The 21,414-nt window shown below is 45.2% G+C and overlaps 2 protein-coding genes across 8 annotated transcripts in view; both read right to left on the reverse strand.

Annotated features, from left to right (window-relative positions):
• Positions 1-14,502, reverse strand: part of IKZF4 (IKAROS family zinc finger 4) — a 34,346-nt gene extending 19,844 nt beyond the window's left edge. For 2 of the 6 annotated variants that reach the window (XM_058557971.1, XM_058557970.1), the window contains exons 1-2: positions 14,253-14,502; positions 9,757-10,397 (exon numbers count right to left, since the gene is read on the reverse strand). In XM_058557971.1, coding sequence (XP_058413954.1) covers positions 9,757-9,957 — 201 coding nt within the window. In that variant the 5' untranslated portion in view covers positions 9,958-10,397; positions 14,253-14,502. The remainder of the gene's footprint in view (positions 1-9,756; positions 10,398-14,252) is intronic. The other 4 variants (XM_058557975.1, XM_058557976.1, XM_058557974.1 and 1 more) reach the window with 3 other exon arrangements.
• Positions 14,503-15,385: 883 nt separating this feature from the next.
• Positions 15,386-20,982, reverse strand: SUOX (sulfite oxidase). Of its 2 annotated transcripts, XM_058557968.1 has the most exons (5): positions 19,899-20,982; positions 19,532-19,749; positions 18,037-18,096; positions 17,585-17,762; positions 15,386-17,352 (listed from the first exon to the last, which is right to left on the reverse strand). In XM_058557968.1, exons 1-5 carry the CDS (start codon positions 20,031-20,033, stop codon positions 15,937-15,939), a joined length of 2,007 nt encoding a protein of 668 aa, XP_058413951.1. In that variant the 5' UTR covers positions 20,034-20,982; the 3' UTR covers positions 15,386-15,936. The 2 variants fall into 2 exon arrangements, with proteins under 2 accessions (XP_058413951.1, XP_058413952.1); XM_058557969.1 differs by lacking the exon at positions 19,532-19,749 and having other exon boundaries at positions 19,899-19,948.
• Positions 20,983-21,414: the final 432 nt, after the last annotated feature.

A 21,414-nucleotide genomic window follows, 5' to 3' on the forward strand; every position in this document is an offset into this window, starting at 1 on the left:
AGAGTTTTACTTCTTCCTTTCCAATCTGGATACCTTTTATTTCTTTTTCTTGCCTAACTACTCTGGCCAAAACCTCCAGTACTATGTTGAATAGGAGAGGTGAGAGTGGGCACCCTTGTTTTGTTCCTGTTCTCAGAGGGATGCCTTTCAGTTTTTCACTGTTAAGTGTGATGTCGGCTGTGGGTCTGTCATATATGGCTTTTATTATGTTAAAGTACTTTCCCTCTATACCCATTTTATTGAGAGTATTTATCATAAGTGGATGTTGGATCTTGTCAAATGCTTTCTCTGCATCTATTGAGATGATCATGTGATTTTTATTCCTCATTTTGTTAAAGCAGTGTATCACACTGATTGATTTGCAGATGTTGAACTATCCCTGTGTCCCTGATATAAATCCCACTTGATCATGGTGTATGATCCTTTTTTTTTTTTTATTGATATTTTAATGGTTTCTAACATTGTGAAATTTTGGGTTGTACATTTTTGTTTGTCCATCACCCCATATATGACTCCCTTCACCCCTTGTGCCCACCCCCCACCCCCACTTCCCGGGTAACCACAGTCCAGTTTTCTCTGTCCATGTGTTGGTTTATATTCCACATATGAGTGAGATCATACAGTGTTTGTCTTTCTCTTTCTGGCTTATTTCACTTAACATAATACGCTCCAGGCCCATCCATGTTGTTGCAAATGGGATGATTTTGTCTTTTTTTATGGCTGAGTAGTATTCCATTGTATATATATACCACATTTTCTTAATCCAATCGTCAGTCGAGGGACACTTAGGTTGCTTCCACTTCTTGGCTATGGTGAATAATGCTGCAATGAACATAGGGGTGCATAAGCCTCTTTGGATTGTTGATTTCAGGTGCATTGGATAGATTCCCAGTAGTGGGATGGCTGGATCATAGGGCATCTCTATTTTTAATTCTTTGAGGAATCTCCATACCGTTTTCCATAGAGGCTGCACCAATTTGCATTCCCACCAGCTGTGTATGAGGGTTCCTGTTTCTCCACATCCTCTCCAACATTTGTTGTTTTTTGTCTTGGTGATTATAGCCATTCTAACGGGCGTGAGGTGGTATCTTAGTGTTGTTTTGATTTGCATTTCCCTGATGATTAGTGATGTTGAGCATCTTTTCATGTGCCTATTGGCCATCTGTATATCTTCCTTGGAGAAGTGTCTGTTCATTTCCTCTGCCCATTTTTTGATCGGGTTGTTTGTTTTTTTGTTGTTCAATTGTGTGAGTTCTTTATATATTATGGAGATCAACCCCTTGTCAGATGTATGTTTTGCAAATATTCTCTCCCAGCTGGTTGGTTGTCTGTTCATCTTGATTCTGGTTTCATTTGTCTTATAAAAGCTCTTTAGTCTGATAAAGTCCCACTTGTTTATTTTTTCTTTAGTTTCCCTAGTCTGGGTAGGCATGTCATCCGAAAAGATTCCTTTAAACCCAATGTCAAATAGTGTGTTGCCTATATTTTCTTCTATGAGTTTTATAGTTTCAGGTCTCACCTTCAGGTCTTTGATCCATTTTGAGTTAATTTTTGTGAATGGCGATAGCACATGGTCCACTTTCATTCTTTTGCATGTGGCTGTCCAGTTTTCCCAACACCATTTATTGAAGAGACTTTCCTTTCTCCATTGCATGTTCTTAGCACCTTTGTTGAAAATTAGCTGTCCGTATATGTGTGGTTTTATTTCTGGGCTTTCAATTCTGTTCCATTGATCTGTGTGTCTGTTTTTGTACCAGTACCATGCTGTTTTGATTACTATTGCTTTGTAGTATGTTTTGAAGTCAGGAATTGTGATGCCTCCTGCTTTGTTCTTTTTCTTTAGGATTTCTTTAGCTATTCGGGGTCTTTTGTTGCCCCATATAAATTTTAGTATTCTTTTTTCTATTTCTGTGGAGAATGTCATTGGGATTCTGATTGGGATTGCATTGAATCTGTAGATTGCTTTAGGTAATATAGACATTTTAACTATGTTTATTCTTCCAATCCACGTGCATGGGATATCTTTCCATTTCTTTATGTCATCGTAGATTTCCCTCAATAATGTCTTGTAGTTCTCATTGTATAGGTCCTTCACCTCCTTGGTAAGATTTATTCCTAGGTATTTTATTCTTTTTGATGCAATTGTAAATGGTATTATCTTTTTGAGCTCTCTTTCTGTTAGTTCATTATTAGCATATAGAAATGCAACTGATTTTTGTAGATTGATTTTGTACTCTGCAACTTTGCTGTAGTTGTTGATTGTTTCTAACAGTTTTCCAACAGATTCTTTAGGGTTTTCTATATATACAATCATGTCATCTGCAAATAGTGAGAGTTTCACTTCTTCGTTACCTATTTGGATTCCTTTTATTCCTTTTTCTTGCCTAATTGCTCTGGCCAAAACCTCCAGTACTATGTTGAACAGGAGTGGTGAGAGTGGGCAGCCCTGCCTCGTTCCTGTTCTCAGAGGAATGGCTTTCAGTCTTTCCCCGTTGAGTATGATGTTAGCTGTGGGTTTGTCATATATGGCCTTTATTATGTTGAGGTACTTTCCTTCTATTCCCATTTTATTGAGAGTTTTTATCATAAATGGATGTTGTATCTTGTCAAATGCCTTCTCTGCGTCTATTGAGACGATCATGTGGTTTTTATTCTTTGTTTTGTTGATGTGATGTATCACGTTGATTGATTTGCGGATGTTGAACCATCCCTGCGTCTCTGGTATAAATCCCACTTGATCATGGTGTATGATCTTTTTAATATATTGTTGTATTCGGTTTGCCAATATTTTGTTGAGGATTTTTGCATCAATGTTCATCAGCGATATTGGCCTGTAATTTTCTTTCTTTGTATTGTCTTTGTCTGGTTTTGGTATCAGGGTGATGTTGGCCTCATAGACTGATTCAGGAAGTGTTCCATCTTCCTCTATTTTTTGGAATAGTTTGAGGAGGATGGGTATTAAATCTTCTTTGAATGTTTGGTAAAACTCACTGGAGAAGCCATCTGGTCCTGGACTTTTATTTTTTGGGAGGTTTTTGATTACTATTTCAATCTCTTTACTTGTGATTGGTCTATTCAGATTCTCCATTTCTTCTTGGTTCAATTTTGGGAGGTTGTATAAGTCTAAGAATTTATCCATTTCTTCTAGATTGTCCAATTTGTTGGCATATAATTTCTCATAGTATTCTCTTATAATCCTCTGTATTTCCATGGTATCCGTTGTAATTTCTCCTCTTTCATTTCTAATTTTATTTACTTGAGCCTTTTCTCTTTTTTTCTTAGTTAGCCTGGCTAAGGGTTTGTCTATTTTGTTTATCTTCTCGAAGAACCAACTCTTTGTTTCATTAATCCTTTCTACTGTTTTTTTGGTCTCAATATCATTTATTTCTGCTCTGATTTTTATTATTTCTCTCCTTCTGCTGGCTTTGGGCTTTGTTTGTTCTTCTTTTTCTAGTTCTGTTAGGTGTAATTTAAGGTTGCCTATTAGGGCTTTTTCTTGTTTGTTAAGGTGGGCTTGTATCGCTATGAGTTTCCCTCTCAGGACCGCTTTTGCTGCGTCCCATATGGTTTGATATGGCATGTTATCATTTTCGTTTGTTTCCAGATAGTTTTTGATTTCTCCTTTAATTTCATCAATGATCCATTGGTTGTTCAGTAGCATGTTGTTTAATCTCCACATTTTTGTCACTTTCCCAGTTTTTTTTTCCTGGTTCATTTCCAGTTTCATAGCCTTATGGTCTGAAAAGATGCTTGTTATGATTTCAATCTTCTTAAATTTATTGAGGCTTGCTTTGTTTCCCAACATATGGTCTATCCTAGAGAATGTTCCATGCGCGCTTGAGAAGAATGTGTAGTCAGCTGTTTTTGGGTGGAGTGCTCTGTATATGTCTACTAGGTCCATCTCGTCCAGTTTTTCATTTAAGTCTAATATTTCTTTATTAACTTTTTGTCTGGATGATCTATCCATTGCTGTAAGTGGGGTGTTAAGATCCCCTACTATTATTGTGTTGTTGTTGATTTCTCCTTTTAGGTTTGTTAATAGTTGTTTGGTGTATGATCCTTTTAATGTATTGCTGTATTCAGTTTGCCAGTATTTTTTTTTATTTTTTATTTTTTTTGTGAGGAAGATCAGCCCTGAGCTAACATCCATGCTAATCCTCCTCTTTTTGCTGAGGAAGACCGGCTCTGAGCTAACATCCATTGCCACTCCTCCTCCCTTTTTTTCCCCCCCAAAGCCCCCCAGTAGATAGTTGTACATCATAGTTGCACATCCTTCTAGTTGCTCTATGTGGGACATGGCCTCAGCATGGCCGGAGAAGCGGTGCGTCGGTGCGTGCCCGGGATCCAAACCCGGGCTGCCACTAGTGGAGTGCGCACACTTAACTGCTAAGCCACGGGGCCAGCCCAGTTTGCCAGTATTTTGTTGAGAATTTTTGCATCTATGTTCATCATCGATATTGGCCTGTAATTTTCCTTCTTTGTGTTGTCCTTGTCTGGTTTTGGTATCAGGGTAATGTTGGCCTCACAGAATGAGTTAGGAAGCATTCTGTCTTCTTCAGTTTTTTGGAATAATTTGAGAAGGACAGGTATTAAATCTTCTTTGAATGTTTGGTAGAATTCTCCAGAGAAGGCATCTGAATTGGGCTTTTGATTTTTGGGAGGTTTTTGATTACTGTTTCAATCTCTTTACTTGTGATTGGTCTAGTCAGATTCTCTACTTCTTCTTGAATCAGTTTTGGGAGGTTATATGAGGTCTAAGAATTTATCCATTTCTTCTAGGTTATCCAATTTGTTGGCATATAGTTTTTCATAGTAGTCTCTTATAATCCTTTGTATTTCTGTGGTATTCATTGTAATTTCTCCCCCTTCATTTTTAATTTTATTTGAGACTTCTCTCTTTTTTTCCTACTGAGTCTGGCTAAAGGTTTGTCAATTTTGTTTATCCTCTCAAAGAACCATAAATTTCCCTCTTAGTACCACTTTTGCTGCATCCCATAAGAGTCGGTATGTTGTGTTTTCATTTTCAATTGTCTCCAGGTATTTTTTGATTTCTCCTTTGATTTCTTCATTGATCCAATGGTTGTTCAGTAGCATGTTGTTTAGTCTCCACATATTTGTGACTTCCCCAGCTTTTTTCTTGTAGTTGATTTCTAGTTTCATAGCATTGTGGTCAGAAAAGATGCTTGATATGATTTCAATCTTCTTAAATTTATTGAGGTTTGCCTTGTTTCCCAAAATACAGTCTATTTTTGAGAATGTTCCATGTACACTTGAGAAGAATATATATTCTGCTGTTTTTTTGGATGGAATGTTCTATATACATCTATTCAGTCCATCTGGTCTAGTGTTTCATTTAAGGCCACTGTTTCCTTTTTCACTTTCTGTCTGGATGATCTATCCATTGAGGTAAGTGGGGTGTTGAGGTCCCTTACTAGTACTGCGTTGCTGTCAATTTCTCCCTTTAGGTCTGTTAATCGTTGCTTTATATACTTTGGTGCTCCTGTGTTAGGTGCATATATATTCATAAGTGTTATTTCCTCTTGGTGGAATGTCCTCTTTATCATTATATACTGCCCCTCTTCATCTCTCATTGTCTTTTTTATCTTGAAGTCTGCTTTCTCTGATATAAGTATGGCAACACTTGCTTTCTTTTGCTTGCCATTTGCTTGGAGTATCGTCTTCCATCCCTTCACTCTGAGCCTGTTTGTCTTTAGAGCTGAGATGTACTTCCTGGAGGCAGCATATTGTTGGGTCTTGTTTTTTAATCCATCGAGCCATTCTGTCTCTTTTGATTGGAGACTTTAATCCATTTACATTTAGAGTGATTACTGATATAGGAGGGCTTAATATTGCCATTTTATCTCTTGTTTTCCAGTTGTTCTCTATTTCCATGTTTCTCTTCCCTTGTTTTTCTCTCTGCCATTTCAGTTTGGTGGTTGTCTGTGATAGTTTTCTCTTTATTTATGATTTGTGGCTCTGCTCTGATTTTTTTGTTTAGTGCTTACCATGAGGTTTGTATAAAAGATCTCATAGATGAGATAGTCCATTTTCTGATAGCAGAAAGAGCAGCCAAGAAGACAATCCCATTTACAATCAAAACCAAAAGAATAAAAGATCTAGAAATAAATTTAACCAAGGAGGTGAAAGACCTATACATTGAAAACTATAAGACATTATTGAAAGAAATTGAAGAAGACATAAAGAAATGGAAAGATGCTCATGGATTGGAAGAATAAACATAGTTAAAATGTCCATATTACCTTAGGCAATCTATGGATCAGTGCAATCTCAATCAGAATCCCAATGACATTCTTCACAGAAATAGAACAAAGAATCCTAAAATTTATATGGAACTACAAAAGACCCCGAATAGCCAAAGCAATCCTGAGAAAAAAGAACAAAGCTGGAGGCATCACAATCCCTGACTTCAAAATATACTACAATATTAGTAATCAATTAATTATTACAAAATTAATAATAGTAATCAAAACATCATTATACTGGCACAAAAACAGACACACAGATCAATGGAACAGAATTGAAAGCCCAGAAATAAAACCAGACATCTACAGACAGCTAATCTTCGACAAAGTAGCCAAGAACATACAATGGGGAAAGGAAATTCGCTTCAATAAATGGTGTTGGGAAAACTGGACAGCCACATGCAAAAGAATGAAAGTAGACCATTATCTTACACCATACACAAAAATTAACTCAAAATAGATTAAAGACTTAAATGGAAGACCTGAAACCATAAAACTCCTAGAAGAAAATATAGGCAGTACAGTACACTCTTTCACATTGGTCTTAGCAGCATCTTTTCAAATATCATGTCTACTCAGGCAAGAGAAACAAAAGAAAAAATAAACAAATGGGACTATATCAGACTAAAAAGTTTCTGCAAGGCAAAGGAAACCATAAACAAAATGAAAAGACAACCCACCAATGGGAGAAAATATTTGCAAATCATATATCCAACAAGGAGTTAATTTCCAAAATATATAAAGAACTCATACAACTCAACAACAAAAAAACAAACAACCTGGGGCCCCGCCTGGTGGTGTAGTGGTTGGGTTCATGCACTCCACTTCGGCGGCCCAGGGTTCGCCTGGATCCTGGGCACGGACCTATGCACCGCTCATCAAGCCATGCTGAGGTGGCGTCCCACATAGAGCAACTAGAAGGATGTACAACTATGACACACAATTATCTACTGAGGCTTTGGGGAGAAAAAGGAAAAAAGGAGGAAGATTGGCAACAGATGCTAGCTCAGGGCCAATCTTCCTCAAAAAAACAAACAAACAAACAAACAAACCCAAAAACAACCTGATCAAAAAATAGACAGAGGCTATGAACAGACATTTTTCCAAAGAAGATATACAGATGGCCAAGAGGCACATGAAAAGATGTTCAACATCACTAATTATTAGGGAAATGAAAATCAAAACTACAATGAGATATCACCTTACACCTGTCAGAATGGCTATAATTAACAAGATAAAAAATAACAAATGTTGGAGAGGATGTGGAGAAAAGGGAACCATCATACACTGCCAGTGGAAATGCAAAGTGGTGCAGCCACTATGGAAAACAGTATGGAGATGTTCCAAAAAATTAAAAATAGAAATACCATATGATTCCAGCTATCTCACTACTGGGTATTTATCCACAAAACATGAAATCAACAGTTCAAAGAGATTTATGCACCTGTATGTTCATTGCAGCATTATTCACAATAGCCAAGATGTGGAAGCAACCCAAGTGCCCATCAACTGAGGAATGGATAAAGAAGATGTGGTATATATATAAAATGGAATACTACTCAGCCATAAAAAAGACAAAATCATCCCATTTGCAACTACATGGATGGACCTTGAAGGTATTATGTTGAGCAAAATAAGCCAGACAAAGACAAACACCATATGATTTCACTCACTTATATGTGGAAGATAAATAAACATATGGATAAAGAGAACAGATTAGTGGTTACCAGAGGGGAAGGGGGTGCGGGGGTGGGCAAAAGGGGTAAAGGGGCATATATGTATGGTGACAGACGAAAACTAGACTATTGGTGATAAGCAAGACGCAGTCTATATGGAAACTGATATATAATAATGTACACCTGAAAGTACGCCATGTTATAAACTAATATGACCTCAATAAAATAATTTAAGAAAAAAAAAGAATAATAAAGTGAAAGCCTCACCTTAATACTATGTATAAAAATTAACAAGCCAGAATAAAAAGTTAAATGAGATATGAAACCATTAAAAATAATAATAAAATAAAATAAAAAATGAAGAACAAGTTGAGCAGACTCTACAGGGAGAAATATGCCAACACAATTGTGTATGTGTGTGTATGAACCAGGGGCTAGACAAGCACTAGGTGAGCAGAGATGCTGAAGCACAGCATTCAGCTAGCACTGGCTCAGGAAGTGCATCTCATTCTTGGACACCTGCCCAAATGGCCCCAAAACAATTTCCAGAGGGGTCTGAAGAAGTTGTTTTCTGAGTTGGACTTTGTTCCTAGCAGTAAACTGAGCTCTTCTGCTTCTTAATTGCTCTTAACAGGTGTTCCATGACACATCTTGGGCATAATCAGTCTTTAGCTGCCTCCAACTGGTCCAAATGCCAAGTTGGTAACACTGGAAGTGAGAGGGGATCAAAATTCTGCTGTTCCCAATCCTGGTCTTCTGAGAGCCAGCAGTAAATTGGTACATGTAATTCAGTTTGCTCAAGTCTCTAGGTGGCACATCCCTCCCAACCTTCCCACTCCTCGCCCCTCAAAGCACCTCCTCCCCTGCCTCACCAGGCAGGCAGATCTTAGTGTCTCCTTAGAGGAATTGGGTCAAATTAGGCAGTGCCAACTGGAGACACACCACTGGGGGAGGAGGTATAAGAAGAGAGAAGTTAGTTATACAAGACAGATTTGGCTCAAAGATCTTGGAAGGAAACTGGCTTTATAGCAACATAGACATCATTCAATGATGGAGGCAGGTACATATGTACTGTAAATTCATTTCAGTGTGCTGAATACAAAGCAACTAGAAACAGCTAGTCTTCCAATTCAGAAGGAAGTATTGCTGTAAGGAGGGAGGAAAGGTTGGTCCTTGTAACCTCTGGAGACAAAGATTTCTTCCTTGTTCTTTTGAAGCCACTTGGCACCCTAACAAGAGCCCTCCATGGCCCTGGCTTTCTCCCATCAACACAATATCATCTTTGAACAGGAATGGGCAGGAATGGGCATCCCTTTTAGACAGAAGATTTCCCACCACACTTCCTGACAAGCAGCAGGTGAGGACCAACCCCAGGTCTGACCTCCAAGGTAAGTCAGGCATCAGCTACCACCTCTCTCTCCCCATCTCCATAAAAACATTCTCACAGTTCTATCAATGACAAAAAGGTCAGAAAGTCAAGTTTTTTCTGTGTAGTAGCTCTGACAGCCTGAAGTAAGATGGACATCACAAGTAATTCAAGCTATTCGGATCCTCCAAAGAATCCTGTTTGATCCAGTGACACTCCAAAATTGGAATTTAAAACATACTCCATGTGGCCTAGTGGACAGAAAGATAGTGAGGAGAATGTTGTTGGGAAAGAGAGTGGAGGTGGAGAGAGTGGCAAGGATCCATGCCATCCTTTTGGTTATTATTCCTGAACCGCAACAGGGAGAAGTGGAAATTTTTTCTCTGGTCTCCCCTAGGACTTGGGATCTGAGGAGGAGGTCAGTGATTATTAACAAGACAGAACTTCCCACCTGCCTGGGAGTGAGCAGTTCAGGTGCTACAAGTAGACCAAAGCTGCAGCAGCATCCTCTCCTGTCCGTGCCTTCCTGAACTGAATGATCGGAGCAAAAACATGTTGGAATCACAGAGCCTGCTCTGCTCTCTATCAGGGCTTTGTATAACTGGGGAGGGGGAAGGTGTGAAGGGTTGAGGGAAGACGTGCAATTGGGCATTGTCTGCAACCTGACTGCATGACCCTTTCCAGGAAACAGACCTGGACAATCGACCAATTTGCAGTTCTGAAATGATCTTTAGGGTCAACCTAGTGCTCTCTGCAGGAAACCCACCAACCTTTTCTCAGCTCATGTATCTGTCTTTATAGCAGAAAGATTTGACTCATTTTTTCATCAGGCTGTAGATGGTGACCTTCTGTCACCATATAATACAGACGAAGACAGCTCAGCTTTGTTACCCAAGTGCTTGGGGAACAGTGTAGAAGGGATGAATTCCCAGATCATCCTAGGAATGGCCAGTCTCTAAACTAAAAAGGGGTAAGAGCTAGAAAAACACCACCTGGGCAGTGGGAAAATATCACCTCATTGTCTCCTCTTAGATCTCAGATGGATGCATCTTTTCTCTTGTTCTTTGCGCTTCCCTGTCCTCCTCATGAAGACTGCGGAAGAGAAAGAAGGCTAAGGTTTATGGGTGGGAGGAGAAACAATCCTACCCCTCCCATGTCTCACTTAGGACTTAAGGAACTAAGGAAGGGCCAAACTAAACAGTTTACATCACTAGGTGTGATGTGCACAAGATGATACTGCCTGGGTTTTGGGGTATATACCCTTGAGTACACAAGCGCTGTATTCATAGAAGGGCCCCACAAAGTCACTGCTGTTCAGCTGTATGTTTGGGCAGGGGTGGGGAAAGTACAGCAGGGGAGTTCTATTCGAGTTTTATAATAACCCATTTTGAAGCCAAAGATGCCCCAAACAGGGATAGCTCTATTAAATGAAGTTTGAAATTACATGGAAGTCTCAATTAGCTATCCTGACTAGGGTAGAGTGGCAAAAAGGTGGAAGAGATAGGAACAAGTGCCTTTGGTGGCAGTCCTGGTCAGAACTCTAATGCATGCTGATCAAGACTGTTATTTGGGCCAGAAAGACCTTTTTACACTCCTCTGCTAACAAAGAATCTTGCTCTAACAATCCAATTTAGTAAGCCTCTCTTCATGTGGAGGGCCTCGGGCAGGGGTGCCTAGGTGGGGGGGGGGGGAATCTTGGAGTTAGAATGGACTTGAGAGATGATTTCCCAGCTCTCTCTCTCTTTTTTTTTTTTGGTGAGGAAGAGTGTCCCTGAGCTAACATCTGTTGCCAATTTTTCTCTTTTTGCTTGAGGAAGACTGTCCCTGAGCTAACATCTGTGCTAATCTTCCTCTATTTTGTATGTAGGATGGCACCACAGTGTGGCTTGGTGAGCAGCGTGTAGGTCTGTGCCCAGGATCCAAACCTGCGAACCCTGGGCTGCCAGAGTGGAGTGTGCAAACTTAACCACCATGCCACCCGGCCAGCCCCTCCCATCTCTTAGGGTTTTTTTTATTTTTATTTATTTATTTTTCCCCCAAAGCCCCAGTAGATAGTTGTATGTCATAGTTGCACATCCTTCTAGTTGCTGTATGTGGGACGCGGCCTCAGCAAGGCCGGAGAAGCGGTGCGTCGGTGCGTGCCCGGGATCCGAACCCGGGTCGCCAGTGGCAGAGCGCGCGCACTTAACCGCTAAGCCATGGGGCCGGCCCCCATCTCTTAGTTTTTAATAGAAGAAGAAACTAAGCCCAGAGTCACCCACCTGGTTAGTGATAGTAGGACAAATAACACCCAGGTTACCAGTCTGGGGTTCTTTCCACTATAGCACAAAGTTAAATCTTGCTATAGCTGGAAGGTCTGGGGCCACCCTTCTTGTCTTCTTTCTTGGGTGAAGAAATGAACAGTTTTTGGGTTTACATTGTAGTGACTTAAATCCTTGAACTAGAAACACGGGTTTATGCATGTGAAAAGAAATAATCCTCTCCTTCCCATGCCTCTTGTCAGAGATTATGGGCCCGAGCAAAAAGCCAATTTAGACACTCACTGAATTTCTTTTAGAAACAAGGCTCCTTGGCTCAAGGATTATGCCAGCATATGTATTCCAGCAGAGTCTACAAGGTTGATGCTACCCCAAGGGAGGGACCAGGCCATTCATATCAGCACTACCCTTTCTTAAATGCTTTTGTCAGATAAACCTTGAACCTGTCTCTGTTTCCAATACAGCATCCACAACTCTTCTGAGAAGAGGAGGCAAATCAAACAGCTTGCAATTCAGAGCCTTCTGTAGCAGGATCAAGAGACCAACAAAGAAAGGGAGTCGCCCTGCCTGTGGCATTGTCTACACCCACAAGGTCCCACACTTTTATTTGTTCCTACCGAGTAAAATGAGGTTAGAAATACCTGCCCAACAATAACTTACCTTATTTTTGCCTTGGCTCTTTTGTGTGTGTGTTGAGGGAACAGAGATGGCTGGTTGGGGATAAAATAATTCCTTTATGGATGTTGGGGGTGGGGGTAGGATAAAAGATGGGATATGTTCCTTTCATGCTGGGAGGTACCAGCTACAGATTTAAACTAAGAGGAAATAAAGAAGAAACTTTCAGTTGCATTTCACTGGGAAAAAAGTCAGGACTTATTTCTGAACCAAGTGCTGAAATATGCTTTACCCTTAACCCACAGATAGGAAGGGGAATGCCCAGAAGCTACAACAGATCTAACTAACTGCACTCAGTGGGCAACAAAGACATTATGTTGTGTGCTTGAGATGTCAGCATCTATTGACTAGGGCAATACATAATTCTGAAGCTGCCAAATTGGGGGCAGGTCCAACCACCCCCGGGCTCACCCCAGAAACTCCAGTGAGACCTCTCCTGCTTCCCAATGGTAAAGCTATTTTCTTCTTTTAAGACTTTATTTTTATCTCAGGAGACACTCTTCTGACTGTTCTCATGACCCAGGCAGCTGTCTGGATTCTCTGGCTTTAGGCTGTTAGTGGGGAAGGCTGAAGTCCTCCGCACACCACAAAGCAAGATTCACTGTCTTAATGGCAGACCCATGAGGAGATGAGGGATTCCTGGCCAGGTAGTTCACGTACCTCTACCAAACCAGACGCTACACTTTCAAAGACTGTCTGATTTGGGCTTTTATCTGGTCTTGTCCTCAGAATCTGAAGTATCTTAAGTGGAAATATTCTAGGTAGTCAGACACCTGTTTTTAATGCTTCTTAAGGATGTGAACATGTACCTTCACCCAGGCAAAGAGAACGAGTAGCAGTAAGGGGAGACAGCCAGGCTTCAACTGTCTTCTGCTTGGCCATGATGATGGAAGGCCTGGAGCTGACATGTGAGTGAGTCAGGAACATGCCAAGCTCACCACTGATGTTTTGAGGGCTCAGGCCGGGAAGACTGGGGCACAAGCTGGAGCTATCAAACATGTAAGTGGGCGTTGATAAGAGTCACAACAGTAGACAATTTTGCTTATGAGAGAAGAGACGGAGGCAAAAGAAGGTATGCAAAGCTTGACACAATGTGGTTGGTAATGCATCAAATCTTCCTGGAAGCAGAGTTAGTAAATTCTTGACTTTGGAAGGGGGAAATGGGGTACATTATTTCCTAAATATCTCAGTTCTAAAGGTCCATGTTCCATTAAACATTCCACTGTCCCCAAACCGGACCAGTCACGATTAAAAAAAAAAAAGCCCCCAAATTTAAAAAGTGAGAACCTACAACTCTAGCAGACAAGGAGGAGGAGAATAGCTGGGGTTGGGGCTGTGTGAGGATGTACATGGAGGGCTGTTTTAGTTTAGACCTGCTTCCCCAGTCTCCCTCCCTCTGGATATCTGCCCCAGGGCTTCCTCTGCTACATTTCTTTCTTAGCGTTCATGTGCCGTGAATGTCTTCCTCCCAGCCTTACTTCTCAGGTTCCCTAGACTTCTAACCCTACACAGTACCCCAGACAGCACTTTTCACTCCACCCTAAGTTTCTCCTCTGCTACATGTTTCTCCCACTCTGCTCATTGCCTCCCAGATCTTCCCACCTAGGCCTAGGTCTTTCTCTCCAACCTTCTCGACCAAACCCCCAGGTTCCTCGCTTTTTTGCCCAGGTACCCTCTGCTTCTCCTTTCTCCGCGTGGTCCCCCTGCTCTACCCCAGCCATTCTACGTGGAGGAGCCTCGCGCACGCCAGCTCCTGCTTGTCCTGGGTCCTCTGCCATGACTCCCTCCTTTTTAGGACCCCTAAGTCCCTGCTGCCTCCCCCTCAATCCAGGGGCCTCGCGCCAAGCTCCCTCGGGCCAGCTTCCTCCCCTCGGGCCACAGCCCACCCGGGACCCTCTTCCTGCTTGCCCCCCGCCCACGTCTCCCCTCCCTTCACGCCCCAGCCCCTCAGGCCCCGCCCCTGGCGACCGAGGCCCCGCCCCCGCGCTTCGCCCAAGCTCCGCCCCTCACTCACCTGAGGCAGCTCCGCGCGCGCGCAGGCTGGCGGGGGTGAGGGCGAGGGACGGTATTGGGGGAGAGGGGGGCGGGGCGGCGGGGGTCCCCCACTCTGGCCCGGGCGGCCCAGTGCGGGGGGAGTGGAGTCACTCAGGCGGCGGCAATCGGGCCGGAGCCGGGACCCGGGCGCTCAGCGGCGGCGGCTCCATCTCCATCAGTGGCTTCACCTGAGGAGGGACCGGCCCCCCCCACAACCCCCCCATTACAGCCGTCCCCCCTCCCCCGAACAACTTCCGGTCCTACTACCAGGCGACAGGCGGCGTGGCCGAACACCGAGCGCCCCCAAGCCGGGAGACTGCTAGGGAAAGAAGGGAGAAGCGCTAGGGGAGAGTAGCGGAGCGCCGAAAGCTTCCAGTCCGAAAGGCGTGGTCGCGTGCGGAAGGTAACTCAATGACTGCCTCATCATCTGCAACTAATTTGCAAACTAGGCGCGCGTGCCCTAGCACATCTGCCCCTAGTGCCAGGTTTCCCCCTGCCCCTCCGAAGACAATATTGATTTTAAACAATATTGATTTTAACCTCTTAGCATTCTTTGCCTTTCCTGCCAAGGATGTAGGAATTGTGGGTGGAGGGGCTTTAAGATGTGAAATTTTTTTTTTAAACTTAAAAAAAATTTTTTTTTAAAATTTTGTGTGTGAGGAAGATTAGCCCTGAGCTAACATCCGATGCCAATCCTCCTCTTTTTGCTGAGGAAGATTGGCCCTGGGCTAACATCCGTGCCCGTCTTCCTGTACTTTATATGGGACACCGCCACAGCATGGCTTGACAAGCTGTGCCTTGGTTCTCGCCCAGGATCCAGGCCTGGGAACCCGGGGCCGCCAAAGTGGAGTCACGCACTTAACCATTACGCCACCAGGGGGACCCCAAGATGCCAAATTTTTTATCTCCTCTCTTGGGGGGGGTATCCTGAAGTCAGTCACCTCAGCAGCACTGCAGATGGTGACCTCAAAGAAGGCAGCCCCACTTCTTGGCTTCCCTGCACCTGCTCCCTTCCTCTCCTCCCTGGACCTTTTGTTTGGGATTATCTCATTACATCCCAGTACTGCTGCACTTCCCCCTGCAAAATGCTCACTCCTCAGCCTCAAGAGGTCCCCCAAATCATAATCTTTTTTCAGAATTGTAGACTTAAACAGATACTTTATTGGTGTATTTAGAAAAGTAGAACTGTAAAGGGAGAGGGCTGTGCCCTTCACAACCCCTGGCAACCCAGAGAGGCAGTAGAAAGTTGCATACACTTCTCTTACACATATCTACACACATTCACTGAAGAATCCAAGAAGAAAAGCAAATAAGGCTCAGTGGTGACAGGCATTAGAGTAGAGTGGGTCCGGAATAGAAAACAGTGCTGTCTCTGGAATTATTTTTCCCACTTGTAGCCCCTTGCTCCAACAGCTCTGACCTTTTGGCACAGGGTAAGTGGCCTGGAGGGGTATGTAACATAGTGTCAAAGGAGGGTGTGTGCCTGGGTGGAAATGTGCAATGTGTGTACCTGTGTGGGGCTTAGGAAGGCATAATACAGGGTTGTGATCCAGGAAGTGGAGAGATGGAGGGAAAGGTTTTTCTGTGGTAATGAGGCCAAAGGATAGGTGTGGAAAGGGGTTGAGAAGATGATTCTGGGGAGTAGATGGTTCCATCTCACCCTCTCAGGGGGCAGCACGGACATGGACATGGACACGGTGCCAGGCATTGCTGAGCACACCTCGCAGGTTCCATATTGGAGCCACGGTGTCTGGCTGCACATTGTAGCTGTCATCTACAGCCTTACAAACAATGTTCAATTCCTTTTTCCCAGCTGGCACAGGGGCTTGCAGCTGCCATAGCCGCCAGGCCCAGGCCTTTCGGGGGCGCTGTTCCTCTTCATCCAGCTCAGCCACCTGCCAGGTCAGGCCCCCATCCAGAGACACATCCACCCTGATCACAGCCCTTCCACCACCACTCCATGCATAGCCCTTGACAGTCACCTCCCCTGACTCTACCGTCTCCCCATCCTTGGGCTCTGTGATGGCCGACTGGACAGGAAGTTCCTGAATAGATGGAGCTGAGTCAAAATCTACAGTGTCCCAGTCCATAGATGGAGAGAAGCCTTTGTAATCGCGCCGCTGCCAGTGGCTGTAACTTTCCTCTGGTTCCACACTCACTTTGCCCAGCCATTTGACATGGCGGGCACCCACCACACCAGGAACCACCACCCGCACAGGGAAGCCATGGTCACGAGGCAGAGGCTGCCCATTCATCTCATATGCCAGCAAGACTTCAGCTTCAGGGTCCATGGCCCGAGCCAGAGGGATGGATGCTCCGTAGGCAGTCCCTGTGGGATCTGAGTCCAGTCCCTCAAAGCAGACGTGGGCCTCAGTTTCACAGAGTTGGTGACCAGCCTGGGCTAACACATCACAGAGCCGTGCCCCAGCCCAGTGTGCGGTGCTAATGGCCCCAGTACTCCACTCCAGACCTCTTACTTCTTTGAACTGAGTCATCTCAGAGCGCCGGTTGCCAGCACACTGCAGAGTGACTGTGATCTCGTGCTTGGGGAACTGGTACAAGTCATCCAGGGATAGGGACAGTGACTGACCCCCAGGTGGCCCTACTACATGCAGGCGATATGTCTCTGGGTCCAGGTTAGGTACAGGCAGATGGTTCCGGGTAAAGAAGATAGGGTTGGGTGTGATATAGTTTTCCGTCAGCAGCTCAGAGGGGGGCTCTGCATTAAAGGGGCGCTGGCTATTGACCTTCAGGGCTGGGTGACGTATAGGATCATCAGCGTAAGGGTCAGAGGTCTTCAAGGTGGAGGGCACCTTGTCTTCGGGGCTCAGATCCCCGATCTTGTACTGAGCCAGTATCTCACGCACATGGGACTGGTTGTGAACAGCATAGAGGGCCCAGAAAGGCTCTAGGGGCCCCCCAGCTGCTAGCATCAGCTTTGATGGCCCCCCTGGGTGTAGGTCCACAAATTCTGTGACATCAAAGACCTCAGAACCCAGAGTCACCCAGATCCTAGTCTCAGGGCTGCTGTGGGATCTTACTTCCTCCCTCGTGTATATGCGTGGTGACTCCTGAGCAGCCTGCAGGAAGGGCAGGGGTGAGGCAAAAGGGAACAGAAATTAAGAAGAAATCACTCTAGCTCACCCTGACCCAACCCACAAAGTCGTGGCCACTGGGAAATGGAGGTAGCAGATTCCATCTCTACTGTGCATGAAGTGTCACTGTGTGCCTTGTGGTAACAGCCCGGGTTGCCAGGGGAGCTCATTAGTGCCCCTTTGTTCTGACAGTGAAGTCCTTTCCTTCCCCACTTACCTTGCACCGGTGGTCATAATAGGCCAATACTGCACCGAGGCCTAGCAGGGTCCCCGTGACTCTCCACCCTCTGGTGCTGGAGTTATTACCAGAAAAGGTGAGGCTGGGGCACTGAGGCTGAAATGAATCATTTGTAGAGCAGGCCCGAATGCAGAGCTTTGAGGGAGTTGACTTGAGTCTGGAAGAGAGAGAGGTCTTCTTAGCACACCTTTCCTGATCATATGAAAGGGCCATTAAAGGCCTGAGGTTTACCTCTCCCTGGTTGGCCATTGGTTCCTTCAGTTGGGACTTAGTTTCTCTAGGGAAGGGTGGGACAAGTGGGATCTGCCTTTCCCTTTCCTTCAAGGCCGCTATCTCAACTATCTCATCTGGCAGATAAGATAAGACATCATAAAGAGACTGGGAGTGGGAGATATTGGCTAGGAGACAAGTCCTAGGATGGGACGGCCTACCTGCAGGCCTGTCGGAACTCTGAGACTACAGCTCTTTGCAGCAGCAGCATTGTGTCAGACCTGTAGGAGGAAGATTCTGGAATCAAGACAAGGGACTCCTGCGAGGGGATGATGTTAGGGAAAGCTTGAGGGAATAGGTGGGAGGAAGACAGAGAAGGTAAGCAAGGAGCTTTCTGGGCAAATGGGGAGTCTTTTTCTGTGGTAATGAGGCCAAAGGATGGGAGTAGGGATCTAAATGGGTCCTTAGAGAAAACCCACAACACTTCAGAGACAGACTGTGCTGACAGGATGGAAGGGAATGGAGGGGGGATGAGTCTTCTGGAATCACCTGTCTCCTATCCTCCACTCTCTACTTGGTCCACCACAGAGAACAATGTCTGGGGTCAAGGGTGTAAAGGGCAGAAGCCAAATGTCTATTGTCCAGTTTGCCAGTTTATTATTTCTGAAGTCAGCAGAGGACAACTGAGGGGCAGACTGACTTAAACAGGGACAAAAAGGTGAAAAAGGTAGTGGCAGCCTAATGGAGTGAAGGAGTTCAGATTCTGCAGTGAAGCTGCTTTGGGTTTGGGAAACCGGCCGTGCCATTAACTAGTCCTGTTCCCTGGGCAAGATACCAAGCCTCTCTGAACTTGCATCCTCATCCATGAAATTTGGGAAACCGGCCGTGCCATTAACTAGTCCTGTTCCCTGGGCAAGATACCAAGCCTCTCTGAACTCGTGTCCTCATCCATGAAATGAGATCTACCTAGTAGAGCTGCTGTGAGTAAACAAAGTAATAACATTGTCTTTGAAGGCTTTTCATTCCCCTCCTCTCTCTCCATCCACCCAAAAAAAAAAAAAAATTGAACCCAGCTGGGGACTGGACTCTAACCTGGGGTCCCCACCCATACCTTGTCTATGCCATTCCAGTGAGCTCAGCAAATGAGGAGTTAATAGCCAGGATGGGCTAGAGAAGGAAAAAGGTCATTTTTCTAGTCTCCACCCTGCAGCAGTGTCTTCCTCACAGCACTGAGCAGAACATTGACCCCAGCTGGGGAGGGCCAGAGTGGGGAGGGGTGACAAGAGTCCCAATTGTGGATAAGATGCTAAAGTAGGGGGCAGGCAGAGAAACTTCGAAAGAGATAGGAGTAGGAGCAGAGGAGTCTGCATTTTACTCCTGGGCCATGGGACCCTCATTCTCCCTCCCACCTGCCCTCAATGCCAGTATCTCACTTGAACCTGCCTGGAGCATTGCAGGCAGGGCTGACTTGCTGGGAACTCGGTGAGCCCAATGTCCCAGGTTTGGGAGAGGCAGCCTTCTGCTGCAAAACAAATGCCATGCCTTTGGCGGGTGGTGCTCCCTCACTCCCCAGGGCCACTTTAGGTAAGAGGATATGTCCAGCACGGGTCCCATGCCACTGCCCAGCAGCTGGCAGGAGTGTCTTGTAGCAACATCCCGCGCCCCCAGAAGCACCCCAGCAGCGGGAGTGGAGGCGGGTACCAGCAGTTTGTTGACCTTGGGATTCGGAGCACCGGTTGGACCAAAGCCGGGCGGGCCGTAGAGGCGGGCCGGGTGGTGTAATGGTTAGGTTCGCGCGCTCCGCTTAGGCGGCCGGGGGTTCGCCGCCCGGATCCCAGGCGCCGATGTAGGCACCGCTTGTCAAGCCATGGTGTGGCAGGCGTCCCACATATAAAGTAGAGGAAGATGAGCACGGATGTTAGCCCAGGGCCAATCTTCCTCAGCAAAAAGAGACGGATTGGCGACAGATGTTAGCTCAGCGCGCGCGCGCGCGCACACACACACACACACACACACACACAGCCCCTCCGTAGCCGGGTACCGGACATCCTCCTCTTCCCTCTCTTGGAGCCAGCCTCCTTACCTGGTTCGGCGTCTGCACAGTGGCTGCTTTACCGGCCCGGCGCTCGGCGACGGCTGGCGAAAGGGCGGGGCCCGCGCCGTGACGTTGGGCCGGAGTAAAGGACCACTCTCGCCCCTCGTTTGATCCCCCAGCCATTGGAGGGCCGCGGGCCGCCTCCAAGCTGCTGTCCCCGCCTCTTAGAGGCCGAGGCAGGCGGGGCGCCACAAAGGCTCGGAGCAAGGACAGGCTGTTTTTGTTCTCACTCCCGCTGTACAAGGACTAGGATGTCCGGAACCGGGAGGTGAAAAGTAACGAGAACTCCAAAGGTTGGGGTGAGAACTGGGAGACCTGGAGATGCCCCTGCTCCGCGCCTACAACTGCGACACAAGGTGCGTTCACTGGAGGCGGCCTCGGGATTCAGCTGGCTCTCCGGGCGGTGAGCTCCGCCTCTACCATTTTTGACAAACATCTGTGTTGCAACTACAACAGCCCTGTTTGTCTTTTAGAAAAAGCAAGGTCAAGCGCTCACTTCTCTTATATTCAGGAATGAGAGCAGAAATGAAGCTTAGTGGTTTCAGACTTTGAGATTCCTTGGACTAGTCGAATTTCTCCCCAAATTATGGAAACAACAACACTGAATAGCCATTTTTTATTTTGCTCAGTTAAATTCAGTTTTTAAAAAAAGTCATTTAACAAGAGCAATGATATTTAACACCCCAAAGTAGGAAGATTGTAATCGCTCATAATCTCAGAGTAAAGGACACAACAAAAATGGTTTGCTATTACCCTTTTATCATTTGGTGCGGGACTGAAAACTTACTTTGTCGTTGGCTGCCTGTGAACCTGGGGCAAACGTATCCACACTGCCCTCTAGAGATCAGAAGGTTGAGCTACACCTTACTCACTTGAAGTGAAGGTCTTCATCTTTAATTTGGGAAGATGATTTCCCCTCCCTTTCTGCTCTCCTAAACTGAACTAGAGCTTCTACCAGGAATCAAAGAGCCTTGGGGGGAGTACTAAGAGATATACAGAAAGGGGAATTGGCAGTGAAAAGGTGATTTTGGCTCTAAAGTTTTTGGAAATAGATTTCCAACTCAATTGTGTACAATTAAATCATTGGAGAGGCCCGTTGCTCGACCTGTCCTACCTGTCTTAAAAAATAGGCTCAGTCCAAAGATACAGAGAACTCAGTTAGGGACTGTCTGAAGCCACGGATAAGACTTCTCCCTAATAACACTGTCACCTTCTTGTATGCCATGCACATGCTTTACAAAATTGACCTTTAAATCTTAACTTTTCTTCATTTTACAGAAGAAACTGAAGCAGAGAACAGCTAAGTAACTTGGTCAAGGCCACAGCTGGTAAGTTGGCAGCGACGAGACTAGAATGCCAGTCTGTCCAGCACCAGTCCTCGTCCCTGTCCTTCAGATTCTTTGGAATTTAAAACTCCTCCTGCCACCATACCTAATCTTTTCTCCCCCACCCACCACTTAGACTATGATGGACTGAAGGGCTTCAAGTACAACAGGAAACTAGA

This window comes from Diceros bicornis, chromosome 17 (genome assembly GCF_020826845.1).
Source record: "Diceros bicornis minor isolate mBicDic1 chromosome 17, mDicBic1.mat.cur, whole genome shotgun sequence".
In the NCBI taxonomy this organism is placed as follows: Eukaryota; Metazoa; Chordata; class Mammalia; order Perissodactyla; family Rhinocerotidae; genus Diceros; species Diceros bicornis.

What these genes read in the sequence shown, in the direction of transcription:
- SUOX (XM_058557968.1), bottom strand. Translation starts at nt 20,033, where the DNA reads ATGGCTGGGGGATCAAACGAGGGGCGAGAGTGGTCCTTTACTCCGGCC. An exon ending in CTGTGCAGACGCCGAACCAG is followed by an intron (nt 19,750 to 19,898) that starts GTAAGGAGGCTG and finishes TTGCTGAGGAAG; the next exon opens with ATTGGCCCTGGGCTAACATC. An exon ending in ATTATGACCACCGGTGCAAG is followed by an intron (nt 17,353 to 17,584) that starts GTAAGTGGGGAA and finishes CCCTTCCTGCAG; the next exon opens with GCTGCTCAGGAGTCACCACG.